At 43.4% G+C, this 19,502-nt stretch overlaps 2 protein-coding genes and 1 long non-coding RNA gene across 3 annotated transcripts; all 3 read right to left on the bottom strand.

The window, feature by feature from the left end:
* Positions 1-328: 328 nt before the first annotated feature.
* Positions 329-9,027, bottom strand: LOC145862480 (uncharacterized). The gene is made up of 2 exons (XR_014381976.1): positions 7,752-9,027; positions 329-421 (listed from the first exon to the last, which is right to left on the bottom strand). It is a non-coding gene; the product is annotated as an uncharacterized LOC145862480 (long non-coding RNA).
* A 389-nt stretch (positions 9,028-9,416) lies between these two features.
* On the bottom strand, positions 9,417-11,579 carry nkl (Antimicrobial peptide NK-lysin). The gene is given in 5 exon segments (NM_001141110.1): positions 9,417-9,977; positions 10,394-10,551; positions 10,664-10,747; positions 11,237-11,298; positions 11,476-11,579. Coding segments are annotated over 5 exon segments (384 nt in total). The 5' UTR covers positions 11,525-11,579; the 3' UTR covers positions 9,417-9,946.
* Positions 11,580-14,856: 3,277 nt separating this feature from the next.
* LOC123741604 (tonsoku-like protein) lies at positions 14,857-19,502 on the bottom strand. The gene is made up of 4 exons (XM_045714491.2): positions 19,325-19,502; positions 18,066-18,139; positions 16,905-17,026; positions 14,857-16,813 (listed from the first exon to the last, which is right to left on the bottom strand). The coding sequence occupies exons 1-4, from the start codon at positions 19,343-19,345 to the stop codon at positions 16,614-16,616; spliced, it is 417 nt and encodes a 138-aa protein (XP_045570447.1). The 5' UTR covers positions 19,346-19,502; the 3' UTR covers positions 14,857-16,613.

Below are 19,502 nucleotides of genomic sequence, written 5' to 3' on the forward strand. Positions count from 1 at the left end.
TGTGGGATACTAGGTCACTAGCACCTTTAATTTAACACTGACACGTACGTGCCAGCTTTGCAGGTCATGCATTCTGCTTCACACGGATCCCGACCAAGACGAAAACACGGGAATTTTCTCTGTAAATTGTCTGTGAATTTAAATTTGCGTTTGGGCATTTTTACGCTGTTCTGGAGCCATGTGCCACTGTTGACAAGCAAGCTGCTGCTCTGTCTCTTGACTGTTGCCATGGTGAGGGTAATGATTGAGATGCAGTTTGACCAATGTTTGTGTAGCGGGTTTCTTATGCACCACAGGAGAACCAAGAAATGAAGAGCGACACCACGGCTGTCTTTTAGGCTTTTATGTCGATCTGCAATAGTATTATGAAAAGACAGGACAGGAACACATCAGTCTCCAATGCACCACCTGACAAGTTGTTCTTTCTCTCTCAGTGTTTTCTCAGACTCTCACAATCACACTCATACATAAAGCCATAATGTATAGTATAAAATAATAACCAGTCCTTAATACAAAGAATGTATAATCTTAATTCTTAGACAATAGAACCATACCTGCAATAGTATTATGAAAAGACAGGACAGGAACACATCAGTCTCCAATGCACCACCTGACAAGTTGTTCTACACAGGAGCATGAAGAAAGGTAAAACACATATCCTGTCTCACATCCCCAATACATTGCTAGGTGCTTTCAGTGTTGATAGTAGCAAAATACAACAACTCATGTACAAAACCACTGCAACACAAACAAGTTACAACATAAAATCGCCATAGAGGGCAAAACTACATCCCCCATAATGCAACACCATCACCAGTCGGCAGCTCAGCTAGCCGTCTGCATCACAGAAAGAAAGTCATACTAGCTAGCAACACTTTTAGCACTCTGTAACTATATTAATAACAACAATAAAACTCTGAAAGTTACGTGTTTCGATAGTCTCACATCCCCTTATAACAATATCTACAGCATTAACCTTGGGACGTTTATTTATTTCACGTTACGGACTTCTACAAAGGAGTAATCTGCAACCCGTACCTTTCTCTCTCAGTGTTTTCTCAGACTGAGGAGAGCGGGATCTATGGGTAGTACCAGGGTGTTAGTAGGTGACGTAAGCACCCAGATAAAATAAAATACATTTAATGAAACAAAACCTGAAGATGTTAACATCATTCAGCTACTGTAGCTGCCTACCTAACATCAACAGGCATCACCAGTAGCGCAACAATTAAAATTAGAAACCAAAAGTAAAGTTCCTGGCGATCTGACTCCCCCCTTCTGTCTGAACGTGGAACATTCCTGTTCGCGGGCTTTTGGCCACTGACCCTCAACCTGATTGTTCTGTTCTGCGTTGTGTACTATTCTAATAATTTGAAGTTTGCTGGAATAACCATTTTAACTCTACTACACTCACCCCTTCTTGATTTCAGCAAACTTTAAGACATAAGGTAAGACTTCTTCCTCCACAGGGGTAACCTTGACCAAGAGTCGTCCAGAAGGACAGCAAAGAGACTTTGCCAGGTAGAAATATGCCCATATACATACAACCTATGACCCCCTAATAAAGTATTTCTCATTTCCTTAATCTATCTTCTGGCTTCTGTGTCACTGGGGTACTGTCACTTCAACAAAAGTTGATAAGGCTTGAATCAGGGCGGCTAGATGCTCTCTTTTGTCCGGCTCAGCAATCACTTGACTCATTGACTCTAAAAGTCTTCTGACAGGCTTCACAACTCTTCCAGTTCGAGTTCTCAAAGTGCCTTCACTTGGTCTCAGGACTGTATCAGTGAGCTCAGATGTCTGGCTGTTTCTGCGCTCTACCTCTCTCTGGTTACTCATTCTCTTCTTAGTAGATCTTATGCATACAGAGCCGCTGACTGATGAAGTTCTACTGCTGATGCCATCTAGACTGCTCACTGACGTTGCTTCTCTACTTGTGTCATCTTCAGAAGGATCACTTGAATCATCACCAGGCATCATTGAGGAGCTTCCTGTGCTTGATTTAGCTGCTTGTCCTGAGATCATGTCCTTCGCTGGGCATTGAGGAGCAGCTTCTCTCATGTTCACGCCATCTTCCGGTCCCGAAGATTTTTGACCTTCAGCTTCCGTGGGCCCCTCAGGGTTCTGGCCCTCGAGAATCCAGACAGCAGTCCTTCGATCCTCTGAATCCTCATCCACATCGAATACCGGTCTTTCGTCACCGCTGTCTGCGTTTATGTCCTCCTCTGAAGCAGTAGAGGCTACTGTGGACATCTCGTCTGTCTGTCCCACCGGCAGGAAGTTCACTGGCAGTATGAAGTTTCGATGAACTACTTTACTCTTCTTGGTAGTAGGATCTTCGACTCTGTAGATGTGCACAGACGGGTCTTTCCATGTGATCACATAGACCGTTGAATCCCACAAGTCGGCAAGTTTACCTTTTCCTCTTTCCTTTCGGTTTGCCAAGAGAACTCGGTCCCCAATCTCCAGGGCAGTACCCTTCACTCTCTTGTTATACTGCCTGGCTTGCTTTTTCTGAGCTTCAGTGGTGTTGGCCTGAGCGATCCTGACAGCCTCTCGCAGGTCCTTTTGGAACGAGTCAACATACTCGTCATGAGTCAACACGTCTTCGTTTTTCAGGGTACTTCCAAACATGATGTCCACTGGCAGCCGTGGAATTCGGCCGAACATTAGGAAGAACGGTGCGAATCCTGTCATTTCGTGTGTGGTACAGTTGTACGAGAAGGTGAGCGTCTGTATCATCTGGGGCCATCTTTCTTTTGCTCTCGCTGGCAATGATCGGACCATGTTTCCGAGCGTGCGGTTGAATCTTTCCGTCTGACCGTTGCCCATAGGATGATATGGAGTGGTATGGGACTTTTTGACTCCTGAGACTTGTAGCAATTCTGCGATTAAGTGACTCTCAAAGTTTGCTCCTTTGTCAGAGTGTATCCGCTGGGGAAACCCATAGACACAGAAGAACTGGTTCCATAACTTCTGGGCAACCACCTTTGCTGTCTGGTTCGGGCAAGGAAACGCATGTGCCAGCTTCGTAAAATGATCTGTGATGACGAGTACATCAACGCTCTCTCCATCCCTTCCTTCTGCTGACCAGAAGTCTATGCACACCAGTTCCAACGCTGTGCTGGTCTGAATAGATTCCAACGGTGCCCTAGCCTCTGGCTCCATTGTCTTGCCAACCACACAGCGCTTACAGTAGGAGACATACTTCTTCACTTCCCCTTCCATTCCAGTCCAGAAGAACCTTTGACGTACCAAATGGAGTGTTCTAGTCTGGCCTTGGTGGCCGGCTTCATCATGGGTTCCCCTCAGAACGATGGCTTTAAGGGAGTCTGGCACCACCAGCTGGTACCTCTTCTTGACAACTCTGTCCTTAGATCTTCGGTAGAGGATCTCATCCTTGATTTCGAGTTTATCCCAATGCTTCAGCATTCTCAACACTTGGGCAGTCTCATGAGCCCTCTCTCTCCGCGAAGGTCTCCTCCTCCTCTCCACAAAGTACGCCACTCGGGCCAGCACCTGATCCGCCTTCTGTTTTCTCCATATCACATCAGGAGAAAGGACTGGAAGAGTAGCCACTCCCCCTTCATGCTGAGGGATGCTGGCAGAATACTGGGCTAATTGGAATGTGCGCACTGGCACACTCGCATCCCACTCCAGACAGGACTCCAAAACTGCTTTCACCCCTTCAGAAGAGACTTGAGCCAGGATCTCACCACCTTGGATATTGACTGACAGTTTGAATGCGTCCTGGATGGACTCTGAAGTCACATACTCTGGGAACTCACTTGCCTTCCTAGCTCCAACGAATGGCTGTCGACTAAGCAGGTCTGCTGGGACATTCTGGGGCCCGGGGATGTACTTCAAGTCAAAGTCAAAGGGGGCCAGTTTAGAGACCCACCGCTGCTCACAGGCATCTAGCTTTGGTTTCGTCATTATATATGTCAGGGGGTTGTTATCTGTTAGGACTGTGAATCTATTCCCCTTCAGCCAATGGGTGAACTTATCACACACAGCCCACTTAAGAGCGAAGAACTCTAATCTGTGTGCTGGGTAACGGGACTGGGACCTCGACAGAGTCTTGCTTGCAAAAGCTACTGGTCTGGGCCTACTCTCACCCTCAAATGTCTGGCTAAGTACTGCACCTAAGCCATCCATTGATGCATCAGTTGATAGGAGAAATGGTCTGTTAAAGTCTGGGTGAGCCAGCACGGCTTTTTGGGAGACAGCAGCTTTTAGCTTCTCCAGCGCCTCCCCACATTCAGAAGTCCAGTCTTCAGGTTTCAGACGTTTATGGGCCATGCCATGAGGTTTTCCTTTTTCTCCTTTCCGCTTACTTTTCTGTCCTGCAATCAGACGAAACAGTGGTTTGGCTAAACCTGAGAAACTCGCAATGAAGTGGGAATAATAGTTTGCCATACCAAGAAATTATCTGACCTTGGTGGGTGAAGGTGTTTTCCCATCATTTTCCATCAGGTCAGCTGCTGTGATGTCGTTGATTGCAGACACTTTTCCAGGGTCGGTTGCAATGCCCTCTGCCGTGACGATATGGCCTAAAAACTTGACAGATTTTCTGAGGAGGTAACATTTTTTTTGCGCTAGCTTCAGGTTGTGTTCCTTAAGGCGGGAGAACACCATTTCGAGACGGTCCAGGGCTTCCTGCTCAGTCTTCCCGAAAACCAGGAGATCATCCAAGTAGCACAGGAGGGACAAGTAGTTCTGGTCGCCGAAGATCGAGGTCATCATTCTGGCGAATGTTGCTGGGCTGTTACATAACCCCTGAGCCATTCTGTTGTACTCAAATAAACCCGTGGGTGTTGTGCACGCTGTGTACTTGCGGTTATCTTCATGTATGGGGATGTTGTAGAATCCCGAAGTCAAATCCATAGTACTGAAGAAGCAGTTCCCCCCCAAAGCAGCGAGAGCATCGGCTTGATGGGGCAATGGGTATGCATCTTTCTCTGTCCTCTGGTTCAACCATCTGAAATCAGTGCAAATTCTCAACTCTCCTGACGGCTTCCAAACCAGGACAAGGGGGGGGAGGCCCACTCACTACTGGACTTTCGGATGATGCCCCGCTCCTCCATTTCCTCCAGCGTCTGTCTCAGTTTCTGGTAGTCGGATGGAGAGACCCTCCTGTACGGCAGCCGGAAAGGCTTTTCATCTTTGAGTCGGATACGGTGGATGACGTTCTTCGCTTCTCCACAGTCAAGTCGGTCCCTGGAGAAGATGCCTTCATACTGAGCAATAAGGTCCACTAGTTTTCCTTTCCACATGTCAGACACTTCACAGGACTCTATGTCAACTTCTTTTAAGCCCAACTCTTCCAACTTTTGTAGATACTCTTTCTTTGCCCTTTTTCCACCAAATGAACATCCTTCCCCAGCTTGGGTGACATTCTGAAGGGCAGACTGGACCTTACTGGGGTTCTCAGCATGGCTGGCATAGAGCTCTAGGTCTTCTAGGGCTAGGCATGGGTGCACATCGGCCAACTTGGTGTTACGGCGGAGAATAATAGGGTGGTCCAACATGTATATCACTTTCATGGGGACCCACTTGTCACCCCTCAAAGGACATACAGTGCGTCCTACTAGGACATTTCTTGGTGCAGATCGTGCTGTAGTGGCCTCTATGACTACAGTACTACCGACTGATAGCGGTACCTTTTCTTTCAGTTTTCCCCAGACCAAATGTTCATGTTGAGGCATGAGAGTCACACTCTGCTTGAGCATTACAGTTCCCACTTTGTCTGGTATTTTGTCACCGTGCCAACGGTTCACGTTGGCTAGCATGCTGAGTAAAAGTCCATGTGAATCTCCTTTGGCAGGTTTGGAGAGGCTGTCCCAATACCACTTTGTTTTCTTAACCTGTTGCATTATGTGTTTTATGGCGTTCGATCCAACTATCATGTCATCTGTCTGTCCAGGTACAACTAAAACAGACACTGCCATCTTGCAATCTAAAAGATCAATGTTCAAGTCATATTCATACTTAGGCTGTGCCTGGTTGCCCCCACAGCCTACAAGAACTACTTGAGTTGGCTTTCTAGACTCTGGTTTTATCACATTACATCTCAGAAGTGTGTCTTCAGCTGACTCACTTAACGTGCAGGTCATAGACCCACTATCTATCAGAGCTTGAAGTTCTACAATTTCTTGCACCATTACTGGAACATAGAAAAGACTGTCATTACTCTCTATTTTTGGATAAATCACCTCGGTTTTCATTGTGTTTCCAGTCCTTATATCTGTAGTGTTCTGTGGAGGTGTAACATGTTCGCCCACACCGCCCCCCTCTTGGTGTGAGCATGTTAGTTTAAAGCGGGGCCAGGGGGAGCCTCGGCGGTTGCCTCTCCAACTTGTTTTCTTGCTGGACATTCAAAGCCTCTGTGGCCTGTCCTGTGACACTTGAAACATAACCCCTCCTTAAAGCAGTGCGACTGAGTTGAATGGTCTGAGGCCTTACAAATTCTACAGGGACCAGCAGCAGTATTAGTTTGTGGCGTTCTGGCTGAAGTTCTCCTTTGATTTTGTTCCTGGGTTGACAGGAGCTTTCCAGGAGAGAAATCACTTTGTTCAATGGAGCCTGATCGCTGTTAGTGGGCGTGGCTGAATTATTTTGACCGACTGCTTGTTGTTGAGTCATACACCAAGCGTCGGGGGTCATCACAACTTCTACCTTGGCAGTACTTTGCGCCCTGTGTCTGGCTGATTGTTTGTCTCGGTGATGGCTGTCAATCATTGCCTGCAAATCTCCAACGGTCCAATTTTCAATAGGCCTGCACCTAAGAGCGGCATACAGTGCCGGATCAGGGCAGTGCTTAACAAACATCATGGTCACCTCGTGACCTGGATCATCCACTCTTTTTCCCTGTCTTTGCAAGCACTCATTGGCAAGGTCAATTGCTTTGTTCAGTCTAACCCAATAATCCAAGCAGCTCTCTGACTGTCTTGGTAAGGTTTCATAGAAGTATCCTAATGGGATTGTTGATGAGATTGCCTCTCCAAAGTGCTGCCTCAAGATATTGTATATGGCTTCAGGATCTCTGCTTATGTTAACAAGGGGGTTTCCACGGAGCCCAATTCTGACTATGTCTTTAGCCCGCCCCATTAGTCTGTCCTGTATTTCTTGCCCCTTGTTCTGATATACTGCATCCCTTCTTTTTCAAGTAAGCTTGCATAAGTTCTTGCCATTCAGTCACTGTGCACCGGTCTGTGCTATCACCCCGGAAGTGGGGTGGTTCTCTGACGTCTGACTTCAGAATTAGGTTGACCTTTGACCAATCAGGTATTTCTACTATTGGTTGGGGAGGGGAAGTGCTTGGACCAGCCCCTGCTAGACTAGCGGCAACTTGATTACCTATTTCACTGCCCAGTTGTTTGACTAACTCTGCTAGGGCTTGCAATTGGGTTCGGTTCTCATTTTCACCCCCTATGGCCTTCTGGGACTCTTCACTGTCATCGTTGCCTGGTTGGCTACTGCTAACATGCTCTGGTTGGCTACTACTGACACTTGGCACTCTAGTGTCGACTGCTGGGTATCTAAGAGGACTGGCTCTAGCACTATGTTCCCCCATACTGGCCAACTGAGCCCCCCGCCCCACCCCAGTGGCCATACCTTGTGAACCTCTCACAGTAACACCAACCGGAGTAACATGTACATTGTTATCACCAACACCTGATATGTCTTCTCTCTCCTGTTCTGTAATCTCACACAACTGAGGCATATGCAACATATTGTCCAAAGTTCACCTTGCCCTCAAATGTTTTAAACGTGTGATGTCGATCCAGTTCTGTTTAGGGGTCCCCCGGCGATCTGCTGCAGCTGATCTGTTGATCCGGGTCACGGCACCAATCTGTAGCGGGTTTCTTATGCACCACAGGAGAACCAAGAAATGAAGAGCGACACCACGGCTGTCTTTTAGGCTTTTATGTCGATCTGCAATAGTATTATGAAAAGACAGGACAGGAACACATCAGTCTCCAATGCACCACCTGACAAGTTGTTCTTTCTCTCTCAGTGTTTTCTCAGACTCTCACAATCACACTCATACATAAAGCCATAATGTATAGTATAAAATAATAACCAGTCCTTAATACAAAGAATGTATAATCTTAATTCTTAGACAATAGAACCATACCTGCAATAGTATTATGAAAAGACAGGACAGGAACACATCAGTCTCCAATGCACCACCTGACAAGTTGTTCTACACAGGAGCATGAAGAAAGGTAAAACACATATCCTGTCTCACATCCCCAATACATTGCTAGGTGCTTTCAGTGTTGATAGTAGCAAAATACAACAACTCATGTACAAAACCACTGCAACACAAACAAGTTACAACATAAAATCGCCTTAGAGGGCAAAACTACATCCCCCATAATGCAACACCATCACTAGTCGGCAGCTCAGCTAGCCGTCTGCATCACAGAAAGAAAGTCATACTAGCTAGCAACACTTTTAGCACTCTGTAACTATATTAATAACAACAATTAAACTCTGAAAGTTACGTGTTTCGATAGTCTCACATCCCCTTATAACAATATCTACAGCATTAACCTTGGGACGTTTATTTATTTCACGTTACGGACTTCTACAAAGGAGTAATCTGCAACCCGTACCTTTCTCTCTCAGTGTTTTCTCAGACTGAGGAGAGCGGGATCTATGGGTAGTACCAGGGTGTTAGTAGGTGACGTAAGCACCCAGATAAAATAAAATACATTTAATGAAACAAAACCTGAAGATGTTAACATCATTCAGCTACTGTAGCTGCCTACCTAACATCAACAGGCATCACCAGTAGCGCAACAATTAAAATTAGAAACCAAAAGTAAAGTTCCTGGCGATCTGACTCCCCCCTTCTGTCTGAACTTGGAACATTCCTGTTCGCGGGCTTTTGGCCACTGACCCTCAACCTGATTGTTCTGTTCTGCATTGTGTACTATTCTAATAATTTGAAGTTTGCTGGAATAACCATTTTAACTCTACTACATTTGCGTAGGCCTACATGACCCACCAATGGTGGCGTGTGAGAAGGCGGGACCTAAAGAGAAAGGTCAAAGCAATGCAAAATCCCAAAAACTCACACAATGAATGGCGACTGTAGAAAGCAAAAGCCGAATCCCGGACATTTTGGGCGATTTAGAAATTCCGGCCGGACGCATTTTTTAAGGTCCAAAAAGAGGAGATGTCCGGGAAAAAGAGGACGTATGGTCACCCTACATACCAAGCAATCAAGATTCTTTACAGAAAACTGAGATTCCAAACACAAAAGTTTGCCAACATGAGTTCCTAAACATGTTAATTAAATGCTTTATCATAAAACAAATTCTACTATATGTTAATCAGTAAAAATTCTAATTAGATACATTGCTAGAATTATGATAGAGATGTCAAAGAAGGAGTTGTATTTTCTATCAATTGAGCTTTATTTTTTAGCTAGCCAAAAAGTTCACACAAACAAACATTAAAAATGTTCAACATTTGGGACTAAAGTAGCAAAAGGTTTACATTTGGAGATGATACAAAATGTACTGCAATTTAAGAATGATTATAACTATTATAAACTGGATCGTATGAGACAATATACCACGGGTATGACGCAAAACGACTAACTTACTGTTCTAATTACATTGGTAACATGTTTATGGTTTGTGGGATAGGGCCATTATACCATAGCGTTGCGTGGTGCATAAGAACAGCCCATAGCCATGGTAAATTGGCCTTGTACCACACCCCCTCTGGCCTTATTGCTTAACTATAATACGTGTTCCCACGTAATTAATCATTCCAATAACATAATCATTCCAATAACTTAATCATCCATTTATATGCTTGTGTTGTGACTAGTTTGAAAAAGAAGACCAAGAGGCTGGCAGCATAGCATTGTCTTGACACCTGACATCCATCTTTTGACTTTGGAATCTGGATACTGGCTGCATGGTCAGTAGCTCAGGTCCAAAATTTCCTTTGGTCTAAAGATACACAAAAAGACTACATGAGTGGAAATCAGAAGACATAACCCCATATTTTCATATTAATGAATACATTCTACTCAATAGCGTTTAAATTATCAAGCATAAGTGATCATGGCTATACCGTTAGTTTGATTTAAATGTTTTATTTAACCTTTAGTTAACTCGGCAACTCAGTTAAGAACAAATTCTCATTTTACGATGACGGCCTACCCCGGACGATGCTGGGCCAATTGTCCGCCGCCCTATTGGACTCCCGATCACGGCCGGTTGTGATACAGCCCGGGATCAAACCAGGGTCTGTAGTGATGCCTCTAGCCCTGAGATGCAGTGCCTTAGACCGCTGTGTCACTCGGGAGCCCGAAAGTTGTCTGAACAGTGACTAAAGAGTATGTCGAACGGTTTCTTGTACTCACTTGCAGGCCTTAATGTTAACACAGATGGTCCTCACATCATCGCTTGTGCTAAGCTCCTCAATCAGCACCCACAAGTGTTTTTTCATCAGGCCTTTACACATAGATTTTAGAAAGCCAACTTTATCGCAAACAGACAGTAGCTTCTGCTTTAGTGTCTCCTACGGATGAGAAATCATCATCAACAACAGTTGACATTATCAGAGAAATATCACAGTAAATAGTGCAATTTCATGAAGGGACACTTATGAATTGTAATGCTATGGTAGCTACCTGGCTATCGGAAGTGGAGGTGGATTCCTTCACTTTTTTCAGTGCCCACTTACACACCCAGCAGGTTCCAAATAGTGTTTCCTCCTTTGGAAAGCACAAACAGACAAGAAAGGACATGGTAGAAAAAAGTATAATAATCTGTCGCGGTGCAGTTGAGCAAGGCACTTAACCCTAATTGCTTCAGGGGCTCTGTACAATGGTGACCCTGGCCGTGACCTCACTCCCTGTGGGTGTCTCAGGGGGAGTTGGGATATGCAAAAAAATACAGTTACATTACAAACTTGTGAAATAATTCAAATATAACCCCCCCCCCCCCAAAAAAAAAAGTATTATTAATAATTAAATGATGGTGTGATGTATTCAGTGTTATGGTGTAAGTATATCTGAATATGTAATGAGAGTGAAAGTCAGGTTGTACAATAGTTTCTTCAGTCAACGTATGTTTTTAGTTACATTTACGTCTATGGTTAAGCTCTGTTACACAGTAGCAGGTTGATTATTCCAATAGGAAGTTGCAGAACTGTCTGCAACTTTCTGCTAGTTCATAACGTTTTGACCATAGCATACTGTTACCATGCACTTTTCCGACTGTGCTTCCTGGTCATCCTCTCTGCATTGCCCTTGGATTTCCCAAACTGAAGAAAGAATTATACAACAGTCACTCACGTGATGGGTACTTGTATTGTATTGAAACCAAAGATGAACTTCGAGTTGATTTAGGCCCCCTACCCACAGTTCCCCTTGCACCCTGACCCAATGTATGTGCTGCATATACAGTAGTTACTACTTGAGTTAAATAAATAAAATCTCACCTGAACAAGCCAGCAGACTGAGGGCAAGGAGGACCAGAGATGTCTTCATGATTTGTGGTGGTAGAGATGTGAAAAGTAAAAGTCGTGTTGGGATTTGGTAAAGTGACTTACAAATCAGACAAGCCCCTTTATATATAGATGGCCCTCTATCCACAGCCCCCTGTAAAAACCCCACCTACGATCTATTGATAGTACAACTCACATTAACCACAAGACACAAACCTTACAAGTCAACAGGATGTTACTTGGAAGGACTTCATCTTTTCTTGTGGTTTAGACCTACAGTACATACTGATGAGGAGCAATCTTCATCATCACCTTTTTCAATCTCTCCGCTGTCTTATCTTCATTTTAATTTCATTTGAATTAATCAATTACAGATTAAGCCTTGTACTGTATGTCATGGAAAGAGGTGTTCTCAATAATGTTTTGTACACTCAGTGTACATTTCCAGAAGAATACACCACATTGACATATTGATCAAAACTTGTTCAGCTAGATTAGAAGTGATACATTTAGGGCTATATCTACTAAGCTAACATATATAGTTAAGATAGTAATAACATGGACCATTCAGCTACTTTCATTTGTATTTTAACAATTATTTGATGAAGCATTACATTTGCCCTTACTGCTACAGAAACCCATTGTATAACACAAAAATACATGGCAAAAGTAAGTATGTTTTGAAGTGACTGAAATGCATCTGAGAGATATAGGAACGCTCAGGATAACATTAGGGACAAAACAAATGTTATATTAGTGTGAGTGTCCAGAGAACACGTTTACACTTCTCCAGAGTCCAATGGCAGCGAGCTTTACACCACTCCAGCCGAGGCTTGGCATTGTGCATGGTGATCTTAGGCTTGTGTGTGGCTTCTGGCCATGGAAACCCATTTCATGAAGCTCCCGATGAACAGTTCTTGTGTTGACGTTGTTTCCAGAGGCGGTTTGGAACTCGGTAGTGAGTGTTGCAACCGAGGACAGACTATTTAGAACGTGGTAGCCACAGAACAAAAACAGCAGAAAAGTTTAGCATCGCGATTCAACGCTCTTAGTTGTTGTGGAAATTGACCCACTATGCTGTTAACTTTGTGAATCTATGTCAATCGCTGAGTCTACCTTTAAAATGCTGTTTTCCAGACATCGACTCTAGGGGCTTTAATTAAGAAATCATACCACATTCCTCGTTGCAATCCATTCCAGTGATACTGACAAATTACACACTGCTGAGGATGATTGTATTAATTAACACAAGGGTTTTTATTGAGAAATGAACAAGATCAGAAAAGTTTAAATAATGCTTTCAGTAATGCTTCAACTAAATAAAAAAAATTGATTACTCTTAGTCCTAATGATTCATTTACATAAAAAATGGGATTCTTCCTAGCCCTAAACCAGTTGGATAGGAATGTAATGTAAAGCTAAAATATGCCAGGATATTCCTCAAATAAACAGTAAACCATGTGTGTCCCTAATGTAGCCAATGACCGTCATTATTGAAATTGCTAATATGGTTATTGTATGTTTGTTTTATGTCTCGGCTAATCAAATTTCCCTACATGGATTAGAAATTAGTGTATTCTAATCTAAGTGAAAGTAAAGATCAGTCCCTCCAGGATTCCGCGATTCAACATATTATGCAAGGGCTTGTAATTTGACCAATCACCACACTATTTTCTCTAGCTACATATTGTAACACCAGGTAATGTGTCTCAATCAATGAGAGAAGATTTAAAAAAATACAAGATGGCGGTGTACACATTGGTGGATTCATTCCTGGAGCAAAAAAAATGATTTGGGTAGGGGGTCGGGCATAGCAAGTTAGGAGACCAGGCATATTCTTTTGTTCTCTTACGTCACAAACAATTGTATTACATAACTGTTAAATCAGAGATAGAACTCATTCACTGCTCACACCAAGTTGGGGGGGTAACATCGTTTCACTTGCAAGACTCATGACGCTCCAACCCCAGAATTGTGTCGGAGATACAGCGGCTATGGGAAAAGACTAGGGAGAACATAACAGAATGGAGGGATTTCATCATTTCTCAGGTTGACCATTTCTTCAGTTAGTAAGAAAACATCGGGAGGTTGCATGGGAAAAAAGCACCATGGCAATAAGCAGTCCAAAACAATGATAATTATGTTCACTTAAAAGTTTTGGTTTTCCATTGACTACTTACAAATCATAGACAATACACGTACACATGAACAGTGCTTCGGAAAGTATTCAGAGCCCTTTACTTTTTCCACATTTTGTTACATTACTGCCTTATTCTAAAATTGATTAAATATATTTTTTTCCTCAATCTACACACAGTAACCCATAATGACGAAGTGAAACAGGTTTTGTTCAGACCCTTTGCTATGAGACTAGAAATTGAGCTCCAGTGCATCCTATTTCCATTGATCATCCTTGAGATGTCTACACCTGTAGTAAATTAAATTGATTGGGCATGATTTGGAAAGGAACACACCTGCCTATACAAGGTCCCACAGTTGACAGTACACGTCAGAGCAAAAACAAAGCCATGAGGTCGAAGGAACTGTCTGTAGAGCTCCGAGACAGGATTGTGTCGAGGCACATATCTGGGGAAGCGTACCAAAAAATGTCTGCAGTATTGAACGAATACAGTGGCCTCCAGTTTGGAAGTTTGGAACCATCAAGACTCTTCCTAAAGCTGTCCGCCCAGCCAAACTGAGCAATCGGGGGAGAAGGGCCTTAGGGAGGTGACCAAGAACCAGACGGTCACACAGTTTCTCTGTGGAGATTGGAGAACCTTCCAGAAGGACAACCATCTCTGCAGCACTCCACCAATTAGGCCTTTATGGTAGAGCAGCCAGACGGAAGCCACTCCTCAGGAAAAGGCACGACAGCCCGCTTGGAGATTGCCAAAAGGCACCTAAAGGACTCTCAGACCATGAGAAACAAGATTCTCTGGTCTGATGAAGCCAAGATTGAATTCTTTGGCCTGAATGTCAAGCGTCACGTCTGGAGGAAACCTGGCACCATCCCTACGGTGAAGCATGGTGGTGGCAGCATCATGCTGTGGGGATGTTTTTCAGCGGCAGGGACTGGAATCGAGGGAAAGATGAATGGCGCAAAGTAGAGAGAGATCCTTGATGAAAACCTGCTTCAGAGTGCTCAGGACCTCAGACAGCGGCGATGGTTCACCTTCCAACAGGACAGATCTTGAGTGGATCTGCAGAGAAGACTGGGAGAAACTCCCCAAATAGAGGTGTGCCAAGTTTGATGCATCATACCCAAGAAGACTCAAGGCTATAATCACTGCCAAAGGTGCTTCAACAAAGTACTGAGCAAAGAGTCTGAATACTTATGTAAATGTCATATTTTATTGTTTTTATAAATATGCAAAAATGTCCTAAAACCAGTTTTTTTTTGTCATTATGGGGTATTGTGTGTAGATTGAGGACAAAAAAACTACTTAATCCATTTTAGAATAAGGCTGTAATGTAAAAATCTGGGAAAAGTCAAGGGGTCTGAATACTTTCTGAATGCACTGTATAACTGTACCTACAAACACACACTGAAATACATATCTACATAATGCATAATATTAATATGAGATCCTGAGATCCCTCTGCAGCCTGTCACCAAAAGATACACCTTGTGTATTCTACTTTTCTAACTCTCAACAGTAAGACTGAGTTCCTAAAGAAATACAGGTCTACTGGTAAAATAAAATAAAAATAAAAAAAACTGGGAAGGGTTGCAATTTTGGGGAGACTCAAGTAAAAAAAACAGGTTTATGTGGTGTAATGTTTATATATCTTCTTCTGAGAGGATTCTAGCTTGACTAGAGTATTACCACATGTATGTCTTAGTCTGGTTTCACTCAAACTAATAGGTAAGACACAGCAGCTGTGGGAAGACACTGACCACTAATATGTACTTGCTGCACTTTCTACAAAGTATTTCAGTATGCATGCATACACATCTTTCAAACTGTGAAAAGGTTTGTGCATGCTTTCAAAAATGTCCCAACCATAAGTGTGGTTAGCAGCCCTTTACACAAATGGGTATGCTTAAATAGTTAACAAGATGGCAGTAGCACCATCCACAAGTTGAACTAACAGAAACCATTTAGTAATTGCTTTTTATAAATTGGAAATTACTATAACAGGTGATGAAGTTAGTTATCCTAACCATAATTGCCTTGGTCCAATCTCTGAGTGATATAGTGATACACTGAGGTGACAACACTGATGTGCGACTAGGAACTTTACCAAAGTATCTTGAAGCTCACCCAACACCCTCCTCTGTGGAAATATTAAACAGTGAGAAGAAGGTCTGTCAGTGGGTTAAGAACAAGGAAACCACAGTGTGAAGCTGTGTGTCTTCACAAACTCACACCAAGTTGGGTGTGAAAATTGTTTCACTTGCAAGACTCATGACCCTCCACCCCCAGAGTTGTGTTGGAGATACAGCAGCTGTGGGAAGAGACTAGGGGGAACTTGACAGAATGAAGCAATTTAATAATTTCTCAGCTTGACCATTTCTTCAGTCAGTCAGCAACTGTTGGGGGGTTGCATGGAAAAAAGCACCATGGCAAATAGAGTAAAAAAATTATGATTATGTTCACTTAATATTTGTGTTTCCCATTCAATACTTACAAAACATATACAAAATACAAATACAGACTCAATTTACACGTACAGTACCAGTCAAAAGTTTGGACACAGCTACTCATTCAAGGGTTTTTCTTAATTTTTTTAGTATTTTCTACATTGTAGAATAATACTGAAGACATCAAAACTATGAAATACATAGAATCAAGTAGTAACCAAAACACTGTTAAACAAATGTTATATTTGAAGTTCTTCCAGGTAGCTACTCTTTGCCTTGATAACAGCTTTGCACTCTTGGCATTCTCTCAACCAGCTTCATGAGGAATACTTTTCCAACAGTCTTGAAAGAGTTCCCACACACACACCCTGTAATAATTATACCTACATAATGCATTCAAAATATTGGTGCCGATATCCCTCTGCAGCCTGTGTCACCAAAAGATGCCTCAAATATGAGGACCAAGGAGTGTAAATCATCTCAAGTGTACACATTGGAATCGAAGCGACACCAGTCTTTAAAGGTGTGAAAACTCAAGGAGTCTTCCTCACAGTAAGGGGGCAGTAGTGAGCAGGCACTTGGCATCCCTGGAGAGGAAGCAGCCCCCGGGCCTCCTCTGGCCCCAGATCTGCTGCAGTGCCTCACAGTCCAGTTTGTTGAGCATCTGTGAGCACAGCCACAGGTCCTGGACCTGGTCTGACAAGTCGTCCAAACTACAGCTGTCCCAGGGTCCGGATACCTGACAACCTGAATAAAGAGAGAGAGAGGGAATAAATTAGGACTAAGAAAGAGAAAGAATCAGACTGAGAACGAATAGACTACTATAGGCCTACTGTACCTTGGAGGTCGAGATAGGTCAAAGGTCGCTGGGTGGAGAGGATGCTGTGGAGTCCCGCTGAGGTCACCGCTGGGTTCCATGACAGGTCCACAGACACCATGGAGGGACAGAGAGGCAGACACCTGGACAACAGGACACACAGAACATACAGATCTCAGTACTGGACAGTCAGGTCACATGAACCAGAGGTAATGTACAGGGCAGATACTTGGAAAAGACCCAGGCAGCTCAACTAGCTAAATACAAAGTCAAAAGTGAAGAGGCGTCTCCGGGATGCTGGCCTTCTAGGCAGAGTTGCAAAGAAAAAGCCATATCTCATACTGGCCAATTAAAAGAAAAGATTAAGATGGGCAAAAGAACACAGACACTGGACAGAGGAACTCTGCCTAGAAGGCCAAGATCCCGGAGTCGCCTCTTCACTGTTGACATTGAGACTGGTGTTTTGCAGGTACTATTTAATGAAACTGCCAGTTGAGGACCTGTGAGGTGTCTGTTTCTCAAACTAGACACTCTAATGTACTTGTTCTATTGCTCAGTTGTGCACCGGGGCCTCCCACTCTTCTTTCTATTCTGGTTAGAGCCAGTTTGCGCTGTTCTGTGAAGGGAGTAGTACACAGTGTTGTACGAGATCTTCAGTTTCTTGGCAATTTCTTGCATGAAATAGCCTTAATTTCTCAGAACAAGAATAGACTGACGAGTTTCAGAAGAAAGTTATTTGTTTCTGTCCATTTTGAGCCTGTAATCAAACCCACAAATGCTGATGCTCCAGATACTCAACTAGTCTAAAGAAGGCCAGTTTTATTGCTTCTTTAATCAGACAACAGCTTTCAGCTGTGCTAACCTAATTGCAAAAGGGTTTTCTAATGATCAATTAGCCTTTTAAAATTATAAACTTGGATTAGCTAACACAACAAGCCATTGGAACACAGGAGTGATGGTTGCTGATAATGGGCCTCTGTACACCTATGTATATATAACTTTTTTTTTTAAGTCAGCCCATTTCCAGCTATAATAGTCATTTACAACGTCTACACTGTATTTCTGATCAATTTGATGTTATTTTAATGGACCAAAAATGTGCTTTTCTTTAAAAAACAAGGACATTTCTAAGTGACCGCAAACTTTTGAACAGTACTGTACGTTGAGAGAAACCACACACACCTGGCGAGGGTGGAAAAGCTGCTGTCTATCAGTTCATTTCCTGCAAGATTCAGGTTGGTCAGGGAGCTGTCATCCTGTGGAACACACAAAGGACCAATCAGAACCATGTTCTCCTTTTTCAGCAAGGGACCAATATCAAATCCCAGATCTCATGGTATGCCCTTAACCAGGCAGTTAGTACTATGTCTATCCCCCAATATGTCAGTGTTGAGTTCTCAGCTTGGCCTCCAGCTAAACATTACTAGTTGATATGAATCCTACTTACAGGGGGACCATCACTAATATCAGGTATGAAGGTAAGACCCAGATGCAGACAATGCCAAATTAACAATGGTTTAATAATCCAACAGGGGCAGGCAATAGACAGGTCAAGGCAGGCAGGGGTCAGTAAACCTGAGGAGGGGCAAAGGTACTGGACAGCAGGCAGGCTCAGGGTCAGGGTAGGCAGAGGTCAATAATCCAGAGGTGGGGCAAACATACAGGATGGCAGGCAGGGTCAAGTGGAGTGGTCAGGCAGGAGGGCTCAGAGTCAGGACAGGCAAGGGTCAAAACCAGGAGGGCGAGAAAAAGAGACTGGGAAAAGCAGGAGATGAGACAAAAAACGTTGGTTGACTTGACAAACAAGACGAACTGGCAACAGACAAACAGAGAACACAGGTATAAAATAAACAGGGGATAATGGGGAAGATGGAGACAATCACAAAGACAGGTGAAACAGATCAGGGTGTGACAACTACATTTGCTCCTCTATTAAATATCATCTTGCCATAGCTCCCCATTAAGTCAAATATACAATTAAGATACAACCATTGTATCCTAACTACCATATCAACACGTTTCTTAGCTTGAATACCAAAGGCAAAGTTGTGCAGCAGATAAGCAGATGACAAACTTCCTTTTCAAACTGTGAAATGTTTTCACAACTTGCAAGGCGCCTGCCTCAGACCTGTGGTTTAGGTTTACTGGTTAGCAGACCACAGAAAACAAGCGTTTTACAGACAAACAAAAGTTTCATTACCAGAAACCCAACCAATTGTTTCGACAAATTCTATTAAAAGCTCCTCATCAATTTACTGATCCATTTCTTAGATTTGCAGTCTTTATCGTGTACCTTCCTGGACAAATTTCCTCAACTAAGTAAATACTTACTGTAGATCCTGTGATTGTTTGTCTAAAGAAATGCATAAACTATGCTTAATTAATGTGAAAGTACACGATATAATAACTTTATTTGAATTTGTGTGTGCGTGTGTGTTTACCTGGGAAAGGAAGACTGACATCAGATGTTCTAGAGCTGGGTGGTCAGTGGGTCCACAGCGGATGGCAGACAGATCGAGTTGTGTGAAAAAGTGGAGAGGCAGAGTCTTCAGGATGAGCTCAAAGCCCGTAGAGCACAGGGCGTTATGGGACAGATTCACCGACTTCAGGTGCCCTGCG

Source organism: Salmo salar, chromosome 01, assembly GCF_965601325.2.
Source record: "Salmo salar chromosome 01, fSalSal1, whole genome shotgun sequence".
Lineage (NCBI taxonomy): Eukaryota > Metazoa > Chordata > Actinopteri > Salmoniformes > Salmonidae > Salmo > Salmo salar.

Coding starts and splice junctions, on each gene's coding strand:
- LOC123741604 (XM_045714491.2), bottom strand. CDS start 19,345: ATGTCAGTCTTCCTTTCCCAG. Junction 17,027..18,065: donor AGCTTTTCCACCCTCGCCAG/GTGTGTGTGGTT, acceptor CCTGTTGTCCAG/GTGTCTGCCTCTCTGTCCCT. Junction 16,814..16,904: donor GACCTATCTCGACCTCCAAG/GTACAGTAGGCC, acceptor CTCTTTATTCAG/GTTGTCAGGTATCCGGACCC.